General features: G+C 44.7%; 1 protein-coding gene and 1 pseudogene across 2 annotated transcripts in view; both read right to left on the minus strand.

The window, feature by feature from the left end:
* The window catches only part of SERINC5 (serine incorporator 5), a 109,241-nt gene extending 96,263 nt beyond the window's left edge, over window positions 1-12,978 (minus strand). Inside the window, exon 1 of one of the 2 annotated variants that reach the window (XM_070377273.1) lies at window positions 12,791-12,978. In XM_070377273.1, coding sequence (XP_070233374.1) covers window positions 12,791-12,817 — 27 coding nt within the window. In that variant the 5' untranslated portion in view covers window positions 12,818-12,978. Of the gene's footprint in view, window positions 1-12,669 lie in introns of both variants that reach the window. The other variant, XM_070377274.1, reaches the window with a different exon arrangement.
* Window positions 12,979-13,039: 61 nt separating this feature from the next.
* On the minus strand, window positions 13,040-23,545 carry LOC106701044 (endogenous retrovirus group PABLB member 1 Env polyprotein-like; annotated as a pseudogene).
* Between the last annotated feature and the right edge of the window lie 1,200 nt (window positions 23,546-24,745).

Raw genomic sequence — 24,745 nt, forward strand, 5'->3', positions numbered from 1 at the left:
ATACAAATTACTAATATCAGGAATGTTATTTGGAATATGTTACCTTGATACAAACCACTAACAGAGTCCTACCAAAGACTTGCATTTAGAAAATCCATTACATTAACCTCAATGGGGTTGAAAAATCAGCAAGGGATGGCATGACTGGGACTACACTTTGGTAGGAGGATTAACAAGCTGACTATATGGGAAAATTAGCAGGCAACAGACTAGGGGAGGAAAACCAGTTTACATGACACATGTTTCATCTTCCTGCCTCTAAATGAACCCCCTTAACACTCTGGCGGTTGTCATTTGGTCAAGCCATGAGGCAATTAGTGCAGCACACACGAGGGTAGAGTTATTACACTAGCTCTTCCTAGCTTACGCTCCACGTGGTTAGTGATCTCCTTCAGTCTCCATTCCCTCCTTCTCCTATGGGTCTTCCAGTATTGAAGAATCTGGAACATGAAACATTTCTCAGACTCCTTTGCTGCTTGGGACCTGACAATTGGCAACACTCACAATATTTAGAAGATGAAAACATGGCGGGGGCCACCCCCTGCTGCAAGGCCTGCTGCCAGGCAAGATATAGGACAGGACAGGAGGTTGCAATGGACAGACACGTGACTCTGCCGTGAAGCCACCATCTGTGTGGGTGTCGAGAGGCAGTCGTGGTGATGGCAGCAGCCTGGGCTTCCAGGCTTCTGGATTACTGCTGCAGTTGTGTGCTCTTAAAGCCCAGAGTTCAAAGGGTGGCCCCCTGACTCTTGTTCCTCTAGTTCTTTTATTTCTTAAACAGCTAATTACCTACATTAAATCCTCTTCTGCTTAAATTACTCAGAGTGGTCTCAGTTTTCTGCACTGAACCCTGACACAGCTGCATCCCCAGTTTACAGATGACAGAGTTTAACACTGACTTGTTTTCATCCCTTTCTACAATCATAGAAGGGATGCAAAACACACAAATCTCCCCCATTTGTGAACAAAGAAACCAAGGCTCAGAAAACTTAAAAACTGGCAACAGTAGTGAGCCCCCCAACACTGGAGAGGTTCAAACACACCAGATGTAACTTGGCAGAGGCATTTTTAAAAGATCTCTAAGCTTCAGATCGGGAATTAAAAGGGATGCCTTTCAAAGTCTCTTCTAAAAATTTCCAATTTCTCAGTCTACCCCATCAATGGCCATACAAACAGCCTAACCTGGATCTCTCCAGAACCAGACATGCCTCCCTAGAATTTTCCAAAGAAGAATAAAATCCCTGTAGATTAGATTCAACACACAAACAAAAAAAAAAAAAGAGGGGCAAGGGAAAGAGTAGAGGGAGAAGGAAGAAGAGAAAAATCAAAGGGATGGGAGTCCCCTCTACATTAAATTTTGGCAGGTTACTGGAAAACTTACAGTAAATAAGCTTCAGCATCCTGCAATTTGGAAAGAGGAAGTACCCAAGCCTCTTCAGGGCTGGTCTTTCCAATCTCAGGCTATACTGGGGTTTTCCCAGGTCAGAAGATGATTTTGAGAAGCTGAGAAATGCTAACGATCCTCTTCTAGGAAAAGTCTTTAGAATACACACAGACATATGTGTGTGACCACAGGGCTATATGGAACCCCCAGAGCCCATTCTCAGGGGCCCAGCTCTCCACATGCTCCCCTGGGTAGGCTCATCTCCCTCAACGGACCCCCTGCTTGCTGCTTTTCCTTTCCCAAGCATAAAAGAAAAAAGGTGAGGTACGCAAACCTCTATCAGGTATGCAGAAGGAATCTTATACTCAAGTTCATCCAGCATCAATTCACCAGTTGTTCCTAAGCATGAATGGCAGTCTGATGATTTACATTATGCTAGGTACACAATGAACATTTATCAATTGACATAGAGCTTTAGGGGTATGCGGTCGTACAGAGTCGGACACGACTGACGCGACTTAGCAGCAGCAGCAGCAGCCTTTATTTAACTTATATGCAGAGAACATCATGAGAAACACTGGGCTGGAAGAAGCACAAGCTGGAATCAAGATTGCCAGGAGAAATATCAATAACCTCAGATATGCAGATGACACCACCCTAATGGCAGAAAGTGAAGAGGAACTAAAAAGCCTCTTGATGAGAGTGAAAGAGGAGAGTGAAAAAGTTGGCTTAAAGCTCAACATTCAGAAAACTAAGATCAAGGCATCTGGTCCCATCACTTCATGGGAAATAGATGGGGAAACAGTGGAAACAGTGTCAGACTTTATTTTGGGGGGCTCCAAAATCACTGCAGATGGTGACTGCAGCCATGAAATTAAAAGACGCTTACTCCTTGGAAGAAAGGTTATGACCAACCTAGATAGCATATTCAAAAGCAGAGACATTACTTTGCCAACAAAGGTCCGTCTAGTCAAGGCTATGGTTTTTCCAGTGGTCATGTATTGATGTGAGAGTTGGACTGTGAAGAAAGCTGAGCACCGAAGAATTGATGCTTTTGAACTGTGGTGTTGGAAAAGACTCTTGAGAGTCCCTTGGACTGCAAGGAGATCCAACCAGTCCATTCTGAAGGAGATCAGTCCTGAGTGTTCTTTGGAGGGAATGATGCTGAAGCTGAAACTCCAGTACTTTGGCCACCTCATGCAAAGAGTTGACTCATTGGAAAAGACTCTGATGCTGGGAGGGATTGGGGGCAGGAGGAGAAGGGGATGACAGAGGAGGAGATGGCTGGATGGCGTCACTGACTTGATGGACGTGAGTCTGAGTGAACTCCGGGAGTTGGTGATGGACAGGGAGGCCTGGCGTGCTGCGATTTATGGGGTCGCAAGGAGTCAGACACGACTGAGCGACTGAACTGGACTGAACTGACTGAGCCTTTATTTAAAAGAAAAAACAGCAAATGAAATAAGTCAACAATGTCCTAGGATTCTGAGGAATAATGCTATGAAAGCTGAAGAAAATTCATAATAACAGAGTATCTTATTATAGAGAACAGTTTCATTACTATGGTTACAAAATACTGCCATTATTTCTGAGAATGCCACTGGAGGAGTTCAATGAGCAGGGAGACAGGAACAAAAGAATGAACTCTTCCCCAGTTTTGGTAAGCCACACACACTAAGGATCAGAACATTAGGCGACTCAGCCCTCGGTTAAATTACTGAGATACAAAGCACTGGAAAATAAATCTCATAAAGACCTCATGGGCTTTGTTTCAAAGAGCAGTTGGCCAGTTTATAAAAAATGATACTTAAACAAACATTAGCCTGATTTTCCATCTTTCCTAGTTATCTTTGCATAACTAAGATTTAAGGGGTTGTGTGTATGCATTTTTCCCACTTTTGTTTTGACTAGACAGTTTTCACAAGGGGGAAAATGCTGTCTAATCATTATACACTGTAACCTTACTTCAAACCCACAAATTGTTTCAAAGTTTACTCTGTGATAAAAACCTACCCTAAGTTTTTCCATAACAGCTGCTTTCCTTAAACATCAGCTCAACTTTAATTTCACAAGGCAAACTACACAAGAAAAGCCAAAAGTAAAGTCTTGTTTCCTTCAAAATTCAAACAGATGTTTTGTGTAATCAAAACAATCCACTATTTGAAACTCCTGTACACACACTGTACTGACTTCCAGGTTATGTGCTAAAATCTTTAAAACACTAACTAGAAAATAAGAGGATGTCCCCACTGGAAATGTTTTAACATTCATTTTAATGAGGGTTGCAAAGGTTCACTTTGGACTACCGGAAAAACCTGATCGTTAAGGACAATCAAGGTGTTTTAGATGAGTACTTGATTCACATTGCTCTCAGCGCCCAATCTCAGCCATAAATCCAACTAACAACAGCAATATGCAATGAAAATTCACTTACAATGCTGCTTGACTTAGGACAAGGAAAGAACACAAGATCTTTATCTATAATTACCATTATAATTAAAGACACAGAAAGCAGCTTAGTCAAAGGATAAAATGGAATTGTGTCCAATGGCTAGCTCTGCTGACGTACCACATTGTACAAGGACTTCCTTTTTAATGTCAAATTATCATAGATGAACAGGCCACATATCACTCGTCCTGCTCTCAAATACAAGTAGACGATGCCTTCCTTACTGCTCTGTCCTTTCTAAGGTTTCTACATGTTGATTTACATGGGAAACTGAAACACTTCTGAGTCTCACATTTAACACACTTGCAGATACTAAATATCTTTGGGAAATCTACAGGTGATATTGACAGAGAAAACAGAGGTGGGAAGCGAGCACTGGGCAAGATGTTTTTCCCGTTTACCTCATTACCAGAGAGATGATTTGGGGGCTGCCTTCTACTCCCAACAGATCGGCCCAATCCCAGCAAACTAAGCCCACTCAGACTTGCCTCAGCCCTAAGCCATTTGTCAGCTCTCCAGGTCAGCGCTAAAGCTGCCCAAGAAAACAAATCTGAATGAGCAACTTTCACGTTGACTTTCCACCTACAACGGTGATCTTCACTCTCTTTACTGTTTAAGGTCAGTGACAGACTTCTTTCCAACAACCTGAACTTGGCTAACTACACAGAGACATCTCCAAACCACTCTTTCTGTATTAGTAACAGTTTCAGTTCAGTTCAGTTCAGTTGCTCAGTCGTGTCTGACTCTTCGCGACCCCATGAATCGCAGCATGCCAGGCCTCCCTGTCCATCACCACCTCCCAGAGTTCACTCAGACTCACGTCCATTGAGTCGGCGATGCCATCCAGCCATCTCCTCCTCTGTCGTCCCCTTCTCCTCCTGCCCCTAATCCCTCCCAGCATCAGAGTCTTTTCCAATGAGTCAACTTTTTGCATGAGGTGGCCAAAGTACTGGAGCTTCAGCTTTAGCATCATTCCCTCCAAAGAACACCCAGGACTGATCTCCTTCAGAATGGACTTGTTGGATCTCCTTGCAGTCCAAGGGACTCTCAAGAGTCTTCTCCAACACCACAATTCAAGAGCATCAATTCTTCGGTGCTCAGCTTTCTTCACAGTCCAACTCTCACATCAATACATGACCACTGGAAAAACCATAGCCTTGACTAGACGGACCTTTGTTGGCAAAGTAATGTCTCTGCTTTTGAATATGCTATCTAGGTTGGTCATAACCTTTCTTCCAAGGAGTAAGCGTCTTTTAATTTCATGGCTGCAGTCACCATCTGCAGTGATTTTGGAGCCCCCCAAAATAAAGTCTGACACTGTTTCCACTGTTTCCCCATCTATTTCCCATGAAGTGATGGGACCAGATGCCATGATCTTCGTTTTCTGAATGTTGAGCTTTAAGTCAACTTTTCCACTCTCCACTTTCACTTTCATCAAGAGGCTTTTTAGTTCCTCTTCTAACTTCATCAAATCACCACCTTTGTCAGTAAGGTAGAGCAATAATATAGCCATTTTACTGCATCTGGACTGCATTTTATAAAATGAATAGAAAAAACTGCCAACACTAGTGATAAGCACAGGACTCAAACTTAATGCAACTAAAACAGAGTCCTTCAAACAGCAAGAAAACGGATCCAAACACCATCTAGACAGATGGTATCTGCATAAGTAGCTGTAAAGAAAAAGACCAAAGTTAAAGATGATATTAAAAATGGCTGAACCAGGGGGCTTTCCTGGCGGTCCAGTGGTTAAGACTTCACCTTCCAATGCAGGAAGGTGCAATGGACGGTTCGAAGGGTGCAGGTTCGATCACTAATCAGGGAGCTAACATCCCACATGCCTTGCTGTGGCCAAAAAACCCAAAACATACACAACAGAAGCAATATGACAACAAATTCAACGAAGACTATTTAAAAAAAAAGAGGAAGAAAATGGTTGCACCATGTTGTCAATGGTATCTAAAAAGGGTGAAATCGGGATTTTCTTCATTATTTTTAGTCCTTTGGGAATTGAAACAGCCATCCATACACACTCCTATTAATACATAAGCCTATTAGCTGACTTTCACATATTTACATTTACTTAATACCTCTGGAAAAATGTCCATAGTTGAAGGTAGAGGCCTACTACACTATTCCTGGGTATAAGCATAAAAAGTGTGGCTGCAAATGAGTGGCTGGTGCATTTAAAAAACTGCCTTGGTCACCCTGTAATTCAGCAAAGAGTTGAATCAAACATAGTACCTACAACATAATCCCAACTCTACAAAGTAAAATTATATGTTAAATCTGAGTCAAAATATCAAATACAGTTCTGTCTGGGTGAGGATATGTATTTCATAAATACCCCCTCACTGTTCAAAAGAGCATCAGTCGTGAAAAGCATCAACTTTTGCACTTGGATCCCTTCCAGGTGTGGAAGCAACACGTGATATAATGTGGACCTAACGTTTCCAATCACTATAAACAAAGAGCTGTAGAGAAAAAGAGTTGTGTAACCAAAAACACACAACAGGGGGTTCAGCTAGTCTACAGAACGTGCTCTGTCTAGGAGGAAAAGGAAATGCACCCACACAGTAACCAGGGAACAACTCCAGGGTGTCAGACGACCATGTTCTAGGTGGTATAGACAGGTTTGGGGTGCAAGTTCTGAGGGAACTCGAAAAGTAAGGGAAAGGTCATTTCTGAGGAAAAGGCTTCTTGAGCTTGGCCTTCAATGCAGAGATTTGAGTTTTACAGAGAAAAAGGAGAGACACCTCAGGGAAATCAGTATCTTTATCTGGTACCTAATTTACTCTTCAAAGAAGTCTTCATGGATTGATTGTGTGTGCTTATCTGTTTTAAGCTACAATCTAGAGGTGAAAAGATGCCCTGATGAGGAGGATCGACCAATTCCAGTCAACACTCAACAGAGGCCACCCTCTAAGAACCTCCTGTGGGGACTTCAGTTATCTCTAACTCCCATGACCCCAGGTTTTGTTAACCAGCGGAATGATGAGAATTGGTGAAAACTGCAAGAACTCTCGATACACAGCTGCTACTGCTGCTAAGTCACTTCAGCCGTGTCCGACTCTGTGCGACCCCATAGATGGCAGCCCTCCAGGCTCCCCTGTCCCTGGGATTCTCCAGGCAAGAATACTGGAGTGGGTTGCCATTTCCTTCTCCAATGCATGAAAGTGAAAAGTGAAAGTGAAGTCACTCAGTTATGTCTGACTCTTCATGACCCCATGGACTGCAGCCTACCAGGCTCCTCCATCCATGGGATTTTCCAGGCAAGAGTACTGGAGTGGGGTGCACAGCAACTCTGCCCAAATTCCTGCATGAAGAACTTGAGCAAACTTTAACAGGGCTTCTAGCAGCCTAAGGCTGCATTGCCTGGGATAACCCAGCTGCCTTCTGAGTCCTTGTGCAGAAAGGTTCAGGGCTGGGAAAAGATATTTATATAGTTAAGATAAGCCCTGACCTCCTTTTCTTAAGAGCATTATACAATCAAGAGTCCTTCCTCTGCTCCTGTGGACAGCAACAGGCAGACACATCTCCTAACAAGTGTGGAATGTCTTTCTCAAGGACTTAAACTCCCTTCCTTTAAAATGAAGTCCTCTGGAAAGATAGGGCCTATCTCCCAGTCTCGGTGGAAGAACAGAATCTAACTTGCTAGCTAGGAGACCCTGCTGGCCTCATCCCCCCACCCATACGAACAAACACGTCTCACTTCCCTAACTCTGCTTGGGCCCCCACTCACTCCTCCCTTTAAAACTCCCAGGTACCTGTAAATCAGAACGCAGCTCAGCTCTTTCCGTCAATGAGTGATTACCGAATAAAATCTGTTTTCATTGCTTTAACTAACGTCCAGCTTTATCTATCTTTGACAATGGGGAGTCTCTGGGTGACTTTTGACAATTAACATAACAGACATTAGAAACAGACTTTTGTTGGGGAAAATCTCAGGAATCAAGTATATGATCTGGTTGGAAATACCTTGGCATTCCTGCCCTTATATGAACTGGTTATAAAGACAAAGTGAGTCTTCTGCCTGAGAGGGGCACCATGGGTTTGATCTATCCAAGAGGTCCCATGCTTCGGCAGTCCTGGGCAAGTTCTTCCTTCTAGAAGGTTATCTGCCTCAGGTGAACATGCAAGCTGCATGTTGGTTCACCAAGAAGGACAAAGAGCTGCAACTTCGAGAAGCCACAGGTCAGGCTGCGTACCTGTTCTGTGCCTGCCTGTGGATAACTGTCTGCGCCAGTGGCAGAATGTGGTCTGAGACTCACTGTCTATAACCTGGACGGCTGTGAGGAAGAAGCTGAACCTCGCCAGACTCCTGACAACTGCCAATAACCACCAAGACGGCCGCATGACGATGTATTTAACACGGCCTTAGGGTCACTATGAAAGTGAAAGTCGCTCAGTCGTGTCCGACTCTTTGAGACCCCATGGACTCTTTGAGTCCATGGAATTCTCCAGGCCAGAATGCTGGAATGGGTAGCCTTTCCCTTCTCCAGGGGATCTTCCCAACCCAGGGATCGAACCCAGGTGTCCCACACTGCAGACAGATTAAAGAAACCAGCTGAACCACACAGAAGCCTAAGAATACTGGAGTGGGTAGCCTATCCCTTCTCCAGCAGATCTTCCCAACCCAGGAATTGAACTGGGGTCTCCCACATTGCAAGTGGATTCTTTATCAACTGAGCTATCAGGGAAGCATTATAGCTCTTTACCAACTGAGCTATTAGGGCCATTATGAGCAACAACAATCAGCAGCAGTTTCTGATTTATTCATATTGTATTTAGAATAATAAGGAATAGCAGTCTCCCAGTTAAAAGATCCGACTCAAGTCAGGTGGAGCAGTGTTGAAGGCCTGGCTCCACCACCATGTAAACATGAGTCAAGCTAATTTATCTCTTGCACTTCAGTGGCCTCATCTGCAAAAGGAAGCCAAAATGAACGTTCCTCGACTGCACAGAGTTCCTGTGAAGTGTGAGAGATACAATGTAGGTAAAAACAGCACACTTGTGGACGTGAAATAAGCTTCAGCTATTGTTAGTATTATCATTAATGCTTATACCTGCCTGGATCCAGTAAAACCTGCCCAGCCTTACTCTCAAATTGCCTTGATAGTGATAGATTTTCCAATTATATATTTCACCTCTGAAAGGGCATCCTGTCATTTTTCAGTAGTGAGCCTACCTCACACTTCCAGCCCCAACTAGCCCTTAAGTTCCAGGAGAGCAAGGATGCGCTTTGTTCACTGCCCAGAGGCCTTAGCACAGTGCTGGGTACCCAGAGGCCTTAGCATAGTGCTGGGTACCCAGAAGGTATAGAGTGACCATCCTCCTGTGATTTCTGCTTCCATTAGCATCCACCAGGGTTTCCCTGGTGGCTCAGATGGTAAAGAATCTACCTACAAGGCAGGAGACATGGGTTTGATCCCTGGGTCAAGAAAGTCCCCTGGAAAAGAGAATGGCTACCCACTCCAGTATTCTTGCCTAGAGAATTCCATGGAAGAGGAGCCTGGCAGGCTACCATCCATGAAGTCACAGAGTCAGACACGACTGAGCAACTAACACACTAGAAGCCAACAGCCCAAGCAAAATCTAAGTGTATCAGAGTCAAAGCAAAAATAAAATGACCTGGAGACTGTCCAGGTACAACTGGGTAACAGCCACCAAGATGTGGGAGGTCCCTCACTCTGTACCAAATCCTGTTCTAGAGACATAATTGCATGTAATCCTCCCAATAACCCTGGGAGATATTATCATACCCATTCAACAGCTGAGGAAAACTGAGGGTAAATAATACGCACAGTCACACCAGCCCTCAGTGTCCAAATTTCCCAATTCAAGCCCAGCCTATTTTCTGGGTTACACATTGTTTCAGTTAAGGTCCCCGAATTTCTATCTCCGACCTCAAACTTCTCCCAACTTAAAAATCCAACTGATAACTGGCCATCTCTATTTAACTTCTAATAGGCATTTCAAATGTAGCAAAGCCAGAAGAAAACGATGGGTTTTTCTTGCCAAAGATCCTTCTTCCTCACCTCAGCGAGGCACTATCATCTATTCAGTTGCCCGGGTCACAAACAGAATCTCTTATTTCCACATTCCACTTCTAACCCATGCAAAAGTCCAGCTCTACCTCTAAAATATGTCCAGAAGCCAACACCATCCCACCGTCAGCACTGCTACGCCCTAAATTAAGGTAGTACACTCTCTTCTTGGCCTACAGCAACAGCAGATTGCCAGGATTCAAGCTCTACCAGGAAGGATTCTGGTTCACTGCTGAAGCCTAGAACACTGCTCACATCCAGGAGGAGGCGGTTTAAAAGCATTCACTGAATGAACGGTTTTGACTGCTCTCACCTCCACACTAGTCCCTGACACACTCAAATCTTCATGGCGCCCAAAATGATCTGCTAAGTGTAAATCAAGCCACAGTTCTCACCTGCTCAAAATCCCCGAACAACGTTTCCCTGTAAGAGAAATAAAACCCAAATCCATCGGTGACTGACCCCACCTGGCCCTACCTGCCTCTTTACCTCATCTATGACACTCCAGCCTCCTGGACTCTTCCAACACCTCACTGTTCCTCAAACACCCTGGAAGGCTCGCTACCCAGACCCTCACATGGGTGCCTTTTCCATCAGTCTCAATTCCAAGGGCATCTTCTCACAGATTTCCCCAACAACCCTACAGAGGCCGCTTTGCCCACCAGGACCTGTTACAGTATCAGTATTGTTTACTGATTACAGTATATTATTGTTTCATTGCTCCAACGTTTATATAACGCCACCCCATCCCTGCCCCAGCGGGACCAACCACTGAGGGCAGAGATGATGTCTGTCTGGCTCACTGCCCTATCTCCAGCTTTTAGCACGTGGTAGGTGCTGTGATATTGTGATATAATCAGGAATATTTATTTGGTTTTCTACTTGGGTATGGGAGGCCCAGAAGACTTAATGCTGACAGCTGAAATGTGTAGGATGCCAGACAGGGAGGAGTGTGGTGTTGTGGGATTAGGCCCCTAGCCTGGGGGATATCTGACATCCAGGTAATGTCAGAATTAAACTGTATTGTTGTACATCCAGTTAATATCCGGGGAGCTGGGGAACTAATTGGTGTGGAGTGGGGGTGTGGGGTCCATAAACTGATGTCAGAAGTGATGTAAGTAAAAACAATGCACATGTGCTCAAAAAAGTTTTAAGGATTTCTAGACTTAGATACTTTCTGATGGTGCTGTGTGTGTGTGTGTTTTAATGTAAACTTAACAGTTTCATTCATATGAAATCATAGCTTCATCACCCGCCTCCCAGCGTTGAGACCCACCACAGTGAAGCCTCAAGCAGTCCCAAGAAAGCAGAAGTTAACTTCCCTGTGATGAACAGCCAGTATTTGGTTCTTTCCAAAGTCCTGAGAGGGGGATTTTAGAAACAAGTCATAAAACCCTGCCAAAATATCGACCATACCAATAATTCTTTTACAAGACCCACTTGAGTACTGGCAATAATTTTCTGAGCTCTAAATTACCCACTGGGAGCCACAGAAGGCCTCAAGGGGCTTTCAAGTGACTGGGGACGGGTGCCTCGAAATATTGTAACCTAATTACTATATAATGAGGGGTCACCTCAAAATGGAACTCCCTCAAAATAACCACAATGAACGATCTGCAAAGCCTTCTTGAGATCTGGAATATCTGAAAGCCGCCTTCTGAGGTCCACTTTGGTCTCCAGTGCCCTCTCTTGTCACTTTGCCTGACTGAGGGCAAGTCATTCCACCTCAAGTTAAAAACCTCCATTTCCTCATTTCTGAAAAGACCAGCTTGAATGCATGCCAAGGACAGTATTAGACCTCAAAAACCCAAGCGATAACTTCACAGGGCCACTGGAAAGAGGTCGGATTATCTACCAATCTAATCGGTGGCTATACAGAAACCCAGAGCTTAACCCCTGCATCCCGTACGGGCTGGCCTGATCATCGCAAGGCTGAATGTACCAGCAAGCAGCGACAGCCGGGCTAGACTCACTGGGAAAAACGAACCATTAAAACTCTGTAAAGAAATGCTGATAATCAACATGTCTGAGAAGGTGGGAGCGCAACGTCTGGCAGACTTTACCTACTTCTTCCTTTCTAACTCTGCAAGAAGGAATGAAAGCAGCGTTAAAGGTTAACACCTACTACCCATTCTGCCCTGACGCACTGCCAACCGGTAGAAGACGCCGATCCCAAGCGGGCACAGGCGTTTTAAGATCTCGGGAGCTTAATAGGCGAGAGTTACAAACAGGCTCGGGCAAGTTCACAGCTGAAAGGGGGATGAGAAGGCTCGAGGTTCCTAGCCAGGGGGCGCGTTCGTGTCCAGCCAGGGCTGGGTCGGGAAATTTAACAAGCAGGGCTGACTCTTCCCTGCGCCCAGACCTGAGCCCTGCGGTTTGGAAAGCAGGTTTCTCTGTTCTCAAATGAACAGAGCCAGAGCTCTGGAGCCTTGGGAGATGTCAAGCGCAATCCGCCTGAGCCAAACGAGCCGAGTTTCGTTCAGGGCATGATAGAGGAGTGGTTGCCCAAACCCATGTCTTCTGGATTCACGGGGCTGGCGGAGCCCGGTGGCCTACGGAGCTCGGCTCCACACACTCGTGCCCTGGAGAGTAGGCGACACGCTCCAGAAACAGTCGGCACCTTCCGCCCGAACCCTGCCTGCCCCGCCCTAAGCCAAGTTCCTACCTAACGCCCAACGAGAAGACCTCGGGGTCACCTCTCGGGCTGTCCCCGTGTGCCTCTGGTCCGCCCGCCGAAGCAAAGGGTTTCCCCGACGGCTGAACGTCGCGCTCCGGCCCGGGGCACTCACCCAGGCGGCGCGGGGTCACCCGCCCCACTTTCGGCGGCGGAAGCGGGGCGCACACCCAGGGAAGCCCGCGGTGCCTCGGGCTCCTGGCCAGGTCTCCACCGATCCGTCTCCCTCTTCTCACCTGGCCCGCACAGCACCGCGCTGACATAGCGGCGGCCGACCACCACTACCCGAGCGCTCGCCGGCTTGCAGCTTCGCTCCGGCGCTCCTGGCTAGCTCCGGCCTCAAGCGTCCGTCTGCAGACCGCTCACACCTCCACGCCGCGCAGCCCCAGCTGAGCTTGGGGGACCTAGGCCTGGGTGAAAACAACCTCCGCCAAACCCCGCCCCTCCACTGCAGGCCCCGCCCCGCAGCCCCAGGCCCCGCCCCGTCAGGCCGCCACCGCCCTCAGCCCCTCCCTGTCCCCGCCCCTTCCCGGGGCACCGCCTCCGAACCCCGTCTCCCCCGCTCGCACTTCCGCTGGCGTCAAGCAGCAGGCAGTGGTTATCACTTCCCGGTGCTGCGCTGGACTGCGAAGTCCGGCCGCCAACAGGCTGGCCTGGCACTCTCGGTCCCCGGCCCTGAAGGGAGCAGCGCCCCCAATCCGCGGCTCCGGTGGAAGAGCTGGTTGCTGACTCCAATAAAGCTAGGAGCCTTTTGTGAGCGATTTCGAGTGCCCTGCACTGAACCGGCGCGATAGGGATGGCCGGGTGCTAGTCTGTGTTCGGCCTCGCGCGGAACTGGTGTATGCAGGGGATCCCTGTTTCAGAAGTCCCTTTATCTTCTTCATCTCCCAATAAAATTTCTCAAACTTTGGTAAGATCCCCTCTGCCCAAGCTACGAATCCCTGGTCACTTAGCTGTCTTGGCACGTTACCATGGCACCTTAAGGGATCCAGGGAGAACCCCTTCTGTGCTTCCCTGTTTTCCAGTCTCTCCTCCACCACCCATAGGAGAGCGCATCCTCGCCCAGGGACTTAGTTTGCATCCCTCCTTCCTCTCTGGCTTCCCAGGTGGTTCAGAGGTAATGAATCACCTGCCAATGTAGGAGACACAGGGAGCGCCGGTTCAGTCCCTGGGTGGAGGAAGACCCCCTGGAGGAGGAAATGGCAACCTATTCCAATATTCTTGCCTGGAAAAATCCCTTGAATAAAGGAGCCTGACGGGCTACGTCCATGGGGTCACAAAGAGCACGGATATTTGTTACATGCAGAAAGAGTTCTCCCTACCTAAATCTCCTCATGGCCACTTCCCCAAGCAGAGGAATTTCTGTTAGTGCAAACTTTGCACCAAATTCCTTTCATTCCTTAAAAGAAGGATTATTCTCTGTATTTTAGAAGTGGGGCGACTGAAGCTCAGGCAATTTAGATAACTTGTCCAAAGTTTATCAGTAAAACTGAAAAAGCAATACAGGGACTGGAAGGCACGTGTCTGACCCCCTGGGGCATGACGCAAATTTGACCTTCGCCTTTGGCAAAGTAGTGTCTGTCGGCAGTTGAGGAGAAGGAAACTAAGAGAAAAGTCCATGGGAACCAATGCTTGGATCATGAGCAGCACAGACTCTTCTATAATTGAGACAGGCTTCCAGAGTGCTTGTACCTGGACAACCTTGAGCAGTAGGATACAGGGAAATTATAAGTGACTAGAAATAACTGCACACATGCACAGTTGAGACAACCTTGAGCAAGAAGATACAAAAAAAGCCACAGGCTACAAGTTTTTGAGGTGCCAGGAGCTAAAGCAGGGTACTATGCATGATCCCTGTACACTGCACCACCAAAGGGGTAGACAGACATAGTAAGGTACCTGTGTGCGTGCTCAGTGGCTTCAGCCCTGTCCAACTCTGTGCATCCCTATGGACTGTAGCCCACCAAACTCCTCTGTCCATGAGATTCTCCAGGTGAGAACACTGGAGTGGGTCGCCATGCCCTTTGCCAGAGGATCTTCCTGACCCAGGGAATGGACCCACATCTCTTACATCCCCTGCATTGGCAGGTGGGTTCTTTATCACTAGTGCCACCTGGGAAGCCCATAATAAGGTACACCTTTTGCCAAACCCACTCATCCATCCCTATGGTTACACCAGTCAAGGACCCACGCAGCTTCCCTCCAAGAGCTTGCAAGGGTACCCGTTTCTTGCTTATATTCCCTGGTGATGAAACTTGTTGTTCAGTAGCCCAGTCTTGTTTGATTCTTTGTGACCCCTTGGACTGCTGCACTCCAGGATCCCTGTTCCTCACCATCTCCCAAAGTTTGCCCAAGTTCATGTCCATTGGATTGGTGATGCCATCCAGCCATCTCATCCTCTTACACCCTTTTCTCCTTCTACCCTTAAATTTTCCCAGCACTGGGGACTTTTCCAATGAGTCAGCTGTTCGCATCAGATGACCAAAATACTGGAGCTTCAGCTTCAGTATCAGTCCTTTTAACGAGTATTCAGGGTTGATTTCCCTTAAGATTGACTGGTTTGATATCCAAGGGACTTTCAGGAGTCTTCTCCAGCACTCAGACTGGTGCAGCCACCTGCTTGGTGGCTGTCTATGACTCATCAGAAGCCAAGGATCTCACTGAGACTGTCTAGTCAGGTTCATTGTTGTTTGGGATGGTCATTCTGGCCCCACTTCTCACCCTGGGAGACTACTTGGGTGCCAGGAGTTTCTTTTCCCCTGGGAAGAGTCAGGCAGCTTCTAGGGAGGGGAAGGTGTGAAATCTACTTCAGTTTGAGCCTGCTGGGGCTATGAAGTCTCCTCACCTTTTAGGGAAATTGGAGCATGCCACTGGGTTACAGGCAGAGCTGGTAGTAGGATCCAGGCCTCTTGAATCCTGAGCTTTTTTTTTTCAAATCTATATCAAATGTGGAAGGATTCTATGATGATATTAACATCAGCTGGCAAAGAGACAATGCAACTTAATGACCAGAGAATTTGTAGACTGCCCAAGGTACCCGAAAAACATACTGGAAGCCTGAGCTTCTAAAGCTATAAAGTTTTAAATTTTAGCATCAACCAAGAACTGGCTGGATGACCTCTGAGCCTCAGTTTTATCATCTGCAAAATGGGGACTAACCATACATTAAATTAAATTGATAAAGAATCCACCTGCCAATGCAAGAGATGAGGATTCAGTCCCTGGGTGGGGAAGATCCCCTGGAGTAGGAAATGGCAATCACCTCCAGTATTCTTCGTTGGGAAATCCCATAAACAGAGGAGCCTGGCCAGCTACAGTCCATGGGGTCACAGAGTCCGACATGACTGGTATTAACAAAAACCAGTTTAAAAATGTTAAATAATCTATGCAGGCTGATTCTTACTCTCTTCTGGAAGATCTCAAAGGAATATGGCCACTGTCAACTGAAAGAAAAATACACAATGTAAAGTGAGTTCAGTTGTATTCAGGGATCTTACTGTGAATCATAGCCCAGGAGATGGCCTCTCAGATAACACCAAATTGAGAAATTGGCTTCAGAGAGAGAAGGGGAAAGCGAGGATAAATGTAAATAATAAATATATAATAAATAAATAATAAATGTTTAGCTGGGGAAAAAACACGTGGTCAAACATAAAAAGATAACTACTAATGTCAAGGTAATTATTTCAATACTTTTTTATTATTTCAATTATTTCAATATTTTTATTGAAATAATTGGAATTTCAATATTTTTAATTATTTCAATACTTTTCTATGAATGGGAAGAGGTAGGAATCTGGGATTCTTGAAATTTTTTCATGGATATGCTTCTTAATTATATAGGGGCCAGGATGTTTTACCTTAGAGATGCATCTTAACCATCTCTGGGGTAAAACGCAGAATGCTTCTTGGCTTTCTCCATCCTGAAGTCCCTTCTGGGTGCACTGTTGTGGGCGACAGTGCCTAATGGCTTGATCTCTGTAGAAATGGACTGGCTGGTAACTCTTTTTTTTCTTCATGCTGAGTCTGAAGGTTTCCTCCTTTCCTGGTTCTGAGGGTTTTGCAGTTACTACTTAATGTCTGGTAGGTAACATCCTTTGCATCTGTGGTGAGTCAAAAAGAACAGACGTAATGTCAGCAGACATGACAGAAAACAGTGGCACCTTAATTTTATTTTAAGTACTCTGCAGGCCTTTTCAAGAAAGACAGTTGCACAGTGTTCCTCACATGTAGGTAATTTTATGGTCTGTCCCGTTTGATGTGGATTTTCTCAGGAATGACCAATAAAAGGCCTGTTTTAATAAGACTGTAGCTCTTGGCAGACCATGTGAAATATTCCCCCCACAAAAATGTTCTTAAATTAACTAAATTAGCTCCTTTTATACAGGTTAATTATGCATGCATATATATATATATATATATGAGACATACTATAAATAACAAGCTTATAATTTGCTTTTTTTCTCCTTGTGAATTTGAAGTGGTTTTTTTTTTTTTCGTTTTTTTTTTCCCCCGTTTTAGGAAGGAGAAGGCAATGTTGAGTTTAAAAACACTCACTGAACTGAAAACAATATTGATATACCTATGTTATTAAAGAAAACAAATAGTCATACACTTGCTGTTTTATAACTTTTGATTTTAGAAAACTTCATTGCAAATTTTAATTTCCAGTTCAAGAATGGCTTAAAAGCCAACAAAATTAATTATTCTAATTCCCTAAAATTTTCTCAACTATGAAAAGAAAACCTAGTGATGTATTCTATTGGTATTTAAATATAAAAGAAGAGATTTCTCCAATCTTCACTTATAAAGGTCCTGGGACCTCAATCTGATAGTAAAAGTTTAATTAATTTCAGTTACAGGTGAACAAGGAAGTATTCATTTAGGAAAAAATAGCTATAAATTTTGGGGACTCAGGCAAAAAACAATCCAAGCGCTATAGTGTCCCCACCGCAGTCCTTATGGTGATTGCATTCTCCTTCATTTCTATTAAATTAATATATGTACAATGGTTTTTGTTTGTTTGTTTGTGGATTTTTTGCCATACCACTTAGCTTGTGGGGTTTTAGTTCCCCCATAAGGAATCAAACCTAGGCCCTCAGCAGTGTAAGTGTGGAGCACTAACCACTGAACCACCAGGGGATTTCCTATACAATGTTTTTTAAATGTTGCAAATATTATAAAACATAAAATAAAAAGAAATAGCATCTCCCTCATATCCTTCCTTTCTGTCCCCTCCCCAGAGGTAATCACTTTCAATTTTTCGAGCAGTTTTTCCTTATTACTTCCATATTTTTTTAAACATTTTTATTTTATTTTAATTTTCCACACTGCACAGCATGTGGAATCTTAGTTTCCCCACCAGGATTGAACCCATGCCCTCTGTAGTGGAAGCAGAGTCTTTGGGAAGTCCCAACTCCGTATTTTTAAATAATATTTTATGCTTTTATTTCCTGACCTGTTGACTATATTTGTTTTATCTTTTATGTTGCATGTGGGCTGAAAGCTTAACCTATTAAGCACTTCTATCTGCTATCTTGACAGTCTAATCACATCACGTTTTTCATAAAATAACATAATTAATTTTACAAATTAATAGGAAGTTAATATGTAGTTATGGCTAGTAAAAATTATTCATTGCATAGCCACAGAGTGTATAATGATAGCATTTCTTTCTTGTCTCTATATTGGGATTAGACCTTTGCTTTTGTCACTTATTAGATCTGTGATTTTAAGCAACTGATTTCATCTCCCTGTCCTTCAGTTTCTTCCTCTTTAAATGAGGAGGATTAATAAAAGTATACATATTAAAGAACACCCGGAAAATCCCATGGACGGAGGAGCCTGTTAGGCTGCAGTCCATGGGGCTGCTTGGATTCAGACACAACTGAGTGACTTCGTTTTCACTTTTCACTTTCGTGCGTTGGAGAAGGAAATGGCAACCCACTCCAGTGTTCTTGCCTGGAGAATCCCAGGGACGGGGGAGCCTGGTGGGCTGCCGTCTGTGGGGTCGCACAGAGTCGGACATGACTGAAGCAACTTAGCAGCAGCAGCAGCAGCAAATAGCATCCAGCATGTATTAGGTGTCTGAAGTTATGTTTGACTTGCATGGTTTTCTTGGTACCTAATCTTGACTTTTTTCCAGTTGTCCATCTGATCTGTCAGATTCTTTTCTCCCAGATAATCAACAATATCAGATAATCTATCAATTCCATTTTCTCCAAGAGCCTTTTCTTTCCCTAAGAGCTCTCCAAGCTATTGCAACCTGGATCCCTCCAGGCTGCTACTGATGGTTGCCCTCCTGGCATTACCCCTGAGATGTGAAAACCAACTTCTGTTCATGGAACCAAAGAATGAATTCTTCAAACTCGCAAACACACAGGCAACGTTTATTTTAAAGGATAGAGATACAAACTTCTCAGCGTAGACCCTGAGAGGGGGTGAAGAGACCCAAAAAGAAGGAGATAACAGCAGTTCTTATATCTTTACTAGTATTGATCTGTACATTTTTGGTTGGCTTGTGACTTTAATATATGTCATTTTTGACCAATCAGTTTGAATGTTGCAATGTCCAGTTTTTCATTTTTATGGCTTTCTTTTGGGTTCCCAGTTTCTCAGTTTTTGAGACACTGAGATGCCATCCCTCAATCCTATCTCAAGACCCCAGACCATTATTTAGGAACCAGATGCCTGTTTAAGAGTTAATGATTTACCTGCAGTTCTCCTTGATATACTGGACAGCAGTTAATGATTGTCTTGTCCTGGATCTGAAAGTTTTATGACCCTCCAGACCAGGGAGGCATTCCTCTGAATGCCTGGAAAACTGGAGCTTTGGGCTAATGGAGCGAAACATCTATGTGAGGGAATAAGTTGAAATTAGAAGAAGACCAAGGCTGTCAACCCTACATTGACTACCTAACAATTTGTGCGTCACCCCTGCCACTCTCTTCTTGGACATCTGGCCTTCTGGAGTACTCTTTCTTGACTTATTCCCTTGCTTTGGTGAGTGCATTAGCAGCCTTAGGACGCCAACCTCCCCACCCCCTGACTTTTTTTTTAACCCTGTATTGACCTTCCTTGACCTGTCCAACTTAAAAATTATTCAGCTTCTTTTTTAACTCTAATCACTCCGTTGTACCCTCATCCTACCTTTAGTTCCATTACTTCCTGTCTCCTCAATTTTCTCTCTTCCAAGCATTTTAAGTCTTTCCTTCCTGTTGAATCAGTCTCAAGCTACAAACATAGTCAGATTTTTCTTAAACAACAAGCAACCTCATTTTAACCCAGCACCATCCATTGCTCTTTTCTTTGTCTTAAAACTTCTAGAAAACACAGTTTGGTGCTCCACTCTCCTGAATCCTCTCTGGTGTGGCTTCTGTCCTTCCAGGCCACTGAAGCTGCAGCTTCTGAGGTCACTGGAGGCCCCAGGTTCTCCTCCTGTTTGCCTTAACACCTTAAAATCATTGTCTTTTTATCTCTCCACTAATTCCCATTTGGAGGAATTTTTAAAGAAAAGTGCTTTTATTTTTCCAAATTCAGGTAATGCAACAAATAAGCTAACCATATGTTGCCTGGTCAAGATTTTTAGGGTAGATGCTTTGGGAAACTGAAGAAATCTTTTGTAATCACCCTGTTATTTTGTGCCAAGAGAAAACTAATTTTCAAGCCTCAAATGGGTGCTTTAAAAGTTTTGCCTCAGTATTGTAAAGATTTTTACCTTTAATCCATTTCACATTATTAATTTGCTTGATAAGCCCTTTGAGTATAAATAATACAAAGGGAAATACTCCTGTGTAACACCGCAGGGAAAACAAATTCCAAGTTAATGAGGAGGTAGAGCATTGTTCAACAGATTTCTCAGGATTGCTCAACCCTTCTGGGAACAAACAAATATTTTTAAAGCTCTCTTGGACTAAGGGCCTAGTCTTCATATCAGTGGAAAAACTCTGGGAAATGGAGTATTCCTGCCTTTTCACTAAGTAAGGATGTCATAGTCATAAGTGATTCCAGCCCTCAGTGTGAGTCCCTGAGCCCTGTGGGCACTCTGGAAGGAGAAACATATATGATAACTAGCAGCCAATAGGACTCTCACTCCCTAAGGGGAGCTCTGGATTTGAAAAAACACAAGATACCGGCCCCAAGTAGGTGAGACGCATAAGAAAGGAAAGATTTCAGTGAGCCCAGACTCTCGGCATCTTCCCATATACAGAAAAGCACTGAATGCCTTAACTTGAGATATCTGGTTTTCTTAAAATAACAACAGTCTTTTCATGTTCAGACTACCTGCCCTTTCTTTCAAAACTTGTGTATAACCTGGCCGCTCCCCTCCCCTCCTCAGAACAGTTCTCTCAGGGATCCTTGAGATGCTGGTGTTCCAGGCTTGAAGTCCTAAAAATTCCCACCAAGTAAAACGTAACTCTGAACTTTTGGTTGTGACGACTTTTTAATTTGACAAATATGTATGTATATTCTTCGTATATAATATGTATATGTTCCCCACCCTACCCCACCATCTCTGAGATGTGTAATATATACTCAGATTTGAGTTCCATTAAGAAAATTCAGTTTGAGTGAACTCCGGGAGATGGTGATGGACAGGGAGCCCTGGCGTGCTGCGATTCACGGGGTCGCAAAGAGTCGGATACGACTGAGCGACTGAACTGAACTGAACTGAAGAAAATTCAGTAGAAGAATATAGAGAGGCTTTGCCTTTCTAATTAAAATATGTAGCAGGCTTTGAGTAGATTTTTGAAAGTTTCCAATTTCTTCTCTTAGAAATAAATATTCGGGTAAATCAGGCAAAGAATCATTATAAAATCACTATTCAATCTTTTTATTGTTGTGGAATCTGCAGTTGCAAACACACCTCGGAGGATACTCAAGGCAGTGGAGTATAGTTTATTACACCAGCGGGTCCAAGGGGAATCGGTTCCCAACAAGGACCCTGATGTTTCTGAGAGGCCCAGTTTTATACTCCCCGCTACATGACTGATTACACATTAGCAACCTCTTTGTTGTATATGACTGAGTTTTACAAGTAGGTGCTAGGAGGACTAGCAGTTAAGGTTAAAGGGAGGGAAAACGATGATTATACATCAAGGGGGGATGTTTCATGGTTACTCCAACAGGGGCAGCCTGACCTCAATACAGTCTCCATTTGCTATCTGTAGGGAGGGGAGTCTCCAGGAGACCTGGTTTTCATTAGCAATGGTTTCCTCACTCTTGGGCAGGGTTCAGGCCCAGTTTACATCCTGCCTTTAAGATGGATGACAGGCTTCAAGATGGAGTCTCTCCTGCTTTCCTCACACTGGCCCCAGCATTGCCCCCTCTTGACGCTCATCTTATCTTTAATGATGGGCATCAGTCGTGGGTAGGCATTGTACGCAGGGACTATGTAACTGCAGCAGGGCTGTCAGTCTGGAGGCTACACATCGAGGTATATGCTGGAGAATGCAAGGCCCCCAAATTAGTAATACAATGATGAACAAAATAATTACAAAAAGATTTTTCTACCAGTCACCTTTGATCCAAGAAAATACCAAACGTCCAAAAAGGAGGATTATCATCTGACATAGCTTTTACCAGGTTTTTCATGTTGTCTAGAGCAGCTGATACATTGCCAGATAAGTCAGAGATATATACACAACATTTAACATTAATTGTAGCACAGGTCTCTCCTGGGCAGCTATAAGTATGTCAAAGAAAGTGAAAGTTAGAAAGTGAAGTCGCTCAGTCGTGTCCGACTCTTTGCGACCCCGTGGACTGTAGCCCACCAGGCTACTCCGTCCATGGGACTCTCAAGGCAAGAATACTGGAGTGGGTTGCCATTTCCTTCTCCAGGGGGATCTTCCCGACCCAGGGATTGAACCCAGGTCTTGAGCATTGCAGACAGACGCTTTAACCTCTGAGCCACCAGGGAAGCCCAAATATGTCAAAAGTCATCAAATTTTGAATCACTGTCTTTCTCATTTGTATTTGTTCTTCATTTAAAACTTGGATTGCCTTTGTGTTGTCCAGGAGGGCCTGTTTCATGAAGTTAGTTAGAGCTTCTACTTTAATCATAATATCTGTTGTTTCTATAGATTGTACAAACAACGCAGCTGTGTAATCATACCATTGAAATACAGACCTTGCCAACTGTATGTCAATAAGGCAAATTTACTGGGGCTTGTTGTAAGGATGGCTTAATACTTCCATGAGCAAAGGCAAATCCTAAAGTGTAGCGGCCGACCCAACTGACTGGAAGCCAAGGCCATAAGTTCGATCCATACAGTCATTGGGTGCCGTTGGGGCCACCCATCAGATCCCAGGGTTGCACTTCCAGTCTGAGCCAGGCCAGTGAGCTGGTAAATCTGGGCGATAAGTGACCTCTTATGTTTGTTCACGTTGCTCAGAGGACAAGTATCGCACATATTTTAATTCTTTTGGATCTATGGGACAGTCACCAAATCCAATCTTTTATTCCCTTTGCTCCCAACAGATAGGGGCAGGGACAATAGATTGGCCTTTTTCTGGAGTCATCCAAATATATTTATCCCATATCTGGTAAAATTGTTCAAAGTACCTGATGGATTGGCCCATAGAGTTTTTATCTTTTTTTAAATTTTTTAAATAAAAAGTATAGGCTTTTGTTACTTCTGGAAAGCTTGCATTTACTTTAAATGTCACCCCATGGCCTTGATCAATCTGATTAGAGTCCAGTTTACACGAAGAAAGAAGCGACAGGTTGTGAGTTACCAAAGAAATGTTTCCTGTGTTGTCTCAAAAAAAGAACAGAGGGGGCTAAAGTCCCCTCTGCAGAGGGGAGACACCAACCAAGGAGGTCCATCAATCACTGACAAAGGCATGGCCCCACAAACACAATAGTTAGAAGTGTTACGGAAGTTCGCATACAAGTGGGCCCAGGACAGGAACATCTTATCCTGAGTTTGCAGTCCCAGTAGGGCTGTCATGCCAACTAGGAACAGCAGAGTCATCTGTAGCAGCTCCATCCTGGGTCTGTGGTCGTCGATGGAAGATGAGTCGGGTCTTCAGGGGTTCTTCTGGATTAGTGTGGGCGGCCCAGTGTCCCTTTCCCTCCGCAGCTGTCTTGAGCCGAGTGTGGTGAGTCCAGGGAGTGATACCTGCAACTTTAACTGCACTGGGAGTGGTTAGGACAACAGTGTATGGCCCTCTCCAGGTGCGGGGTACCGTCTGCTGTTTCCAATCCTTTACCGATACTAAATCTCCTGGAGAGTATGGGTGTATAGTAGTACCTAAAGAAAATGGAATCCTTTCTTGAACGTAAGGGATGATATCATGGATTACCTCCCCTAACTGTTCCAGTTGCAGTGACACCTCATCCCTCCTCTTGGTAATAAATTTCCCTTTACTTCCCGAATAAGTGGAGAAGGCCTCCCGAACATTATCTCATAGGGGGAATACCCGTGGGACCAGGGGGTCATTCTGATCTTCATTAGCACTAGCTTCATTAGCAGCACGTCCAGCCAGGGGGGCACCAGTTTCTTGCAGCCATTTTGCCAAAGTCACCTTGATGGTCCGGGTCATTCTCTCCACTCTTCCTGAGCTTTGTGGCCTATACACTGCATGCAGTTTCCATTTAATATTTACTGCTTTGCAGACCAGTTGGAGTAATTCAGCCACAAATGCAGGCCCACTATCTGATTCTATACTCAGAGGGAACCCAAACCTTGGAATACTGTGTCTCAGCAAGAATCGGGCCACTTCCTTTGCTTTTTCAAGAAGCTTGGTGGGGTAAGCTTCTACCCATCCCATAAACGTACTTACCATCACCAGCAAATATTTGCATCCCTGGCATGGCTGTACCTCAGCGAAGCCCACTTCTAGATGTTTCCTTATTCTTGGCACAGCTTGCATCTGCACAAAAGGCTATTAGACATGGTATGACAAAATACCGAGCTAAAATCTTGCTCAGTTCATACCCAGGTGGTTTCATCCTCATCACAGACTGGGGCCGCTTGGGCAGTTAGTAGGCTAGACACCACAGGCATCGCCGTAAGTTTGGTTGCTATATTGTCCTGGGCGGCTGCTTGCTTTGCCCCTCGGTCGGCCAGACAGTTCCCTTTCGCCTGAGGTGTGTCTGCCCTCTGGTGGCCTCTATAGTGCATTACTGCCCCTGCAGCGGGTTCCCACAATGCTTCCAACAGCAGCAGAATTGCCTCTTTGTTTTT

The sequence above is a fragment of the Bos mutus genome, chromosome 10 (assembly GCF_027580195.1).
Source record: "Bos mutus isolate GX-2022 chromosome 10, NWIPB_WYAK_1.1, whole genome shotgun sequence".
Lineage (NCBI taxonomy): Eukaryota > Metazoa > Chordata > Mammalia > Artiodactyla > Bovidae > Bos > Bos mutus.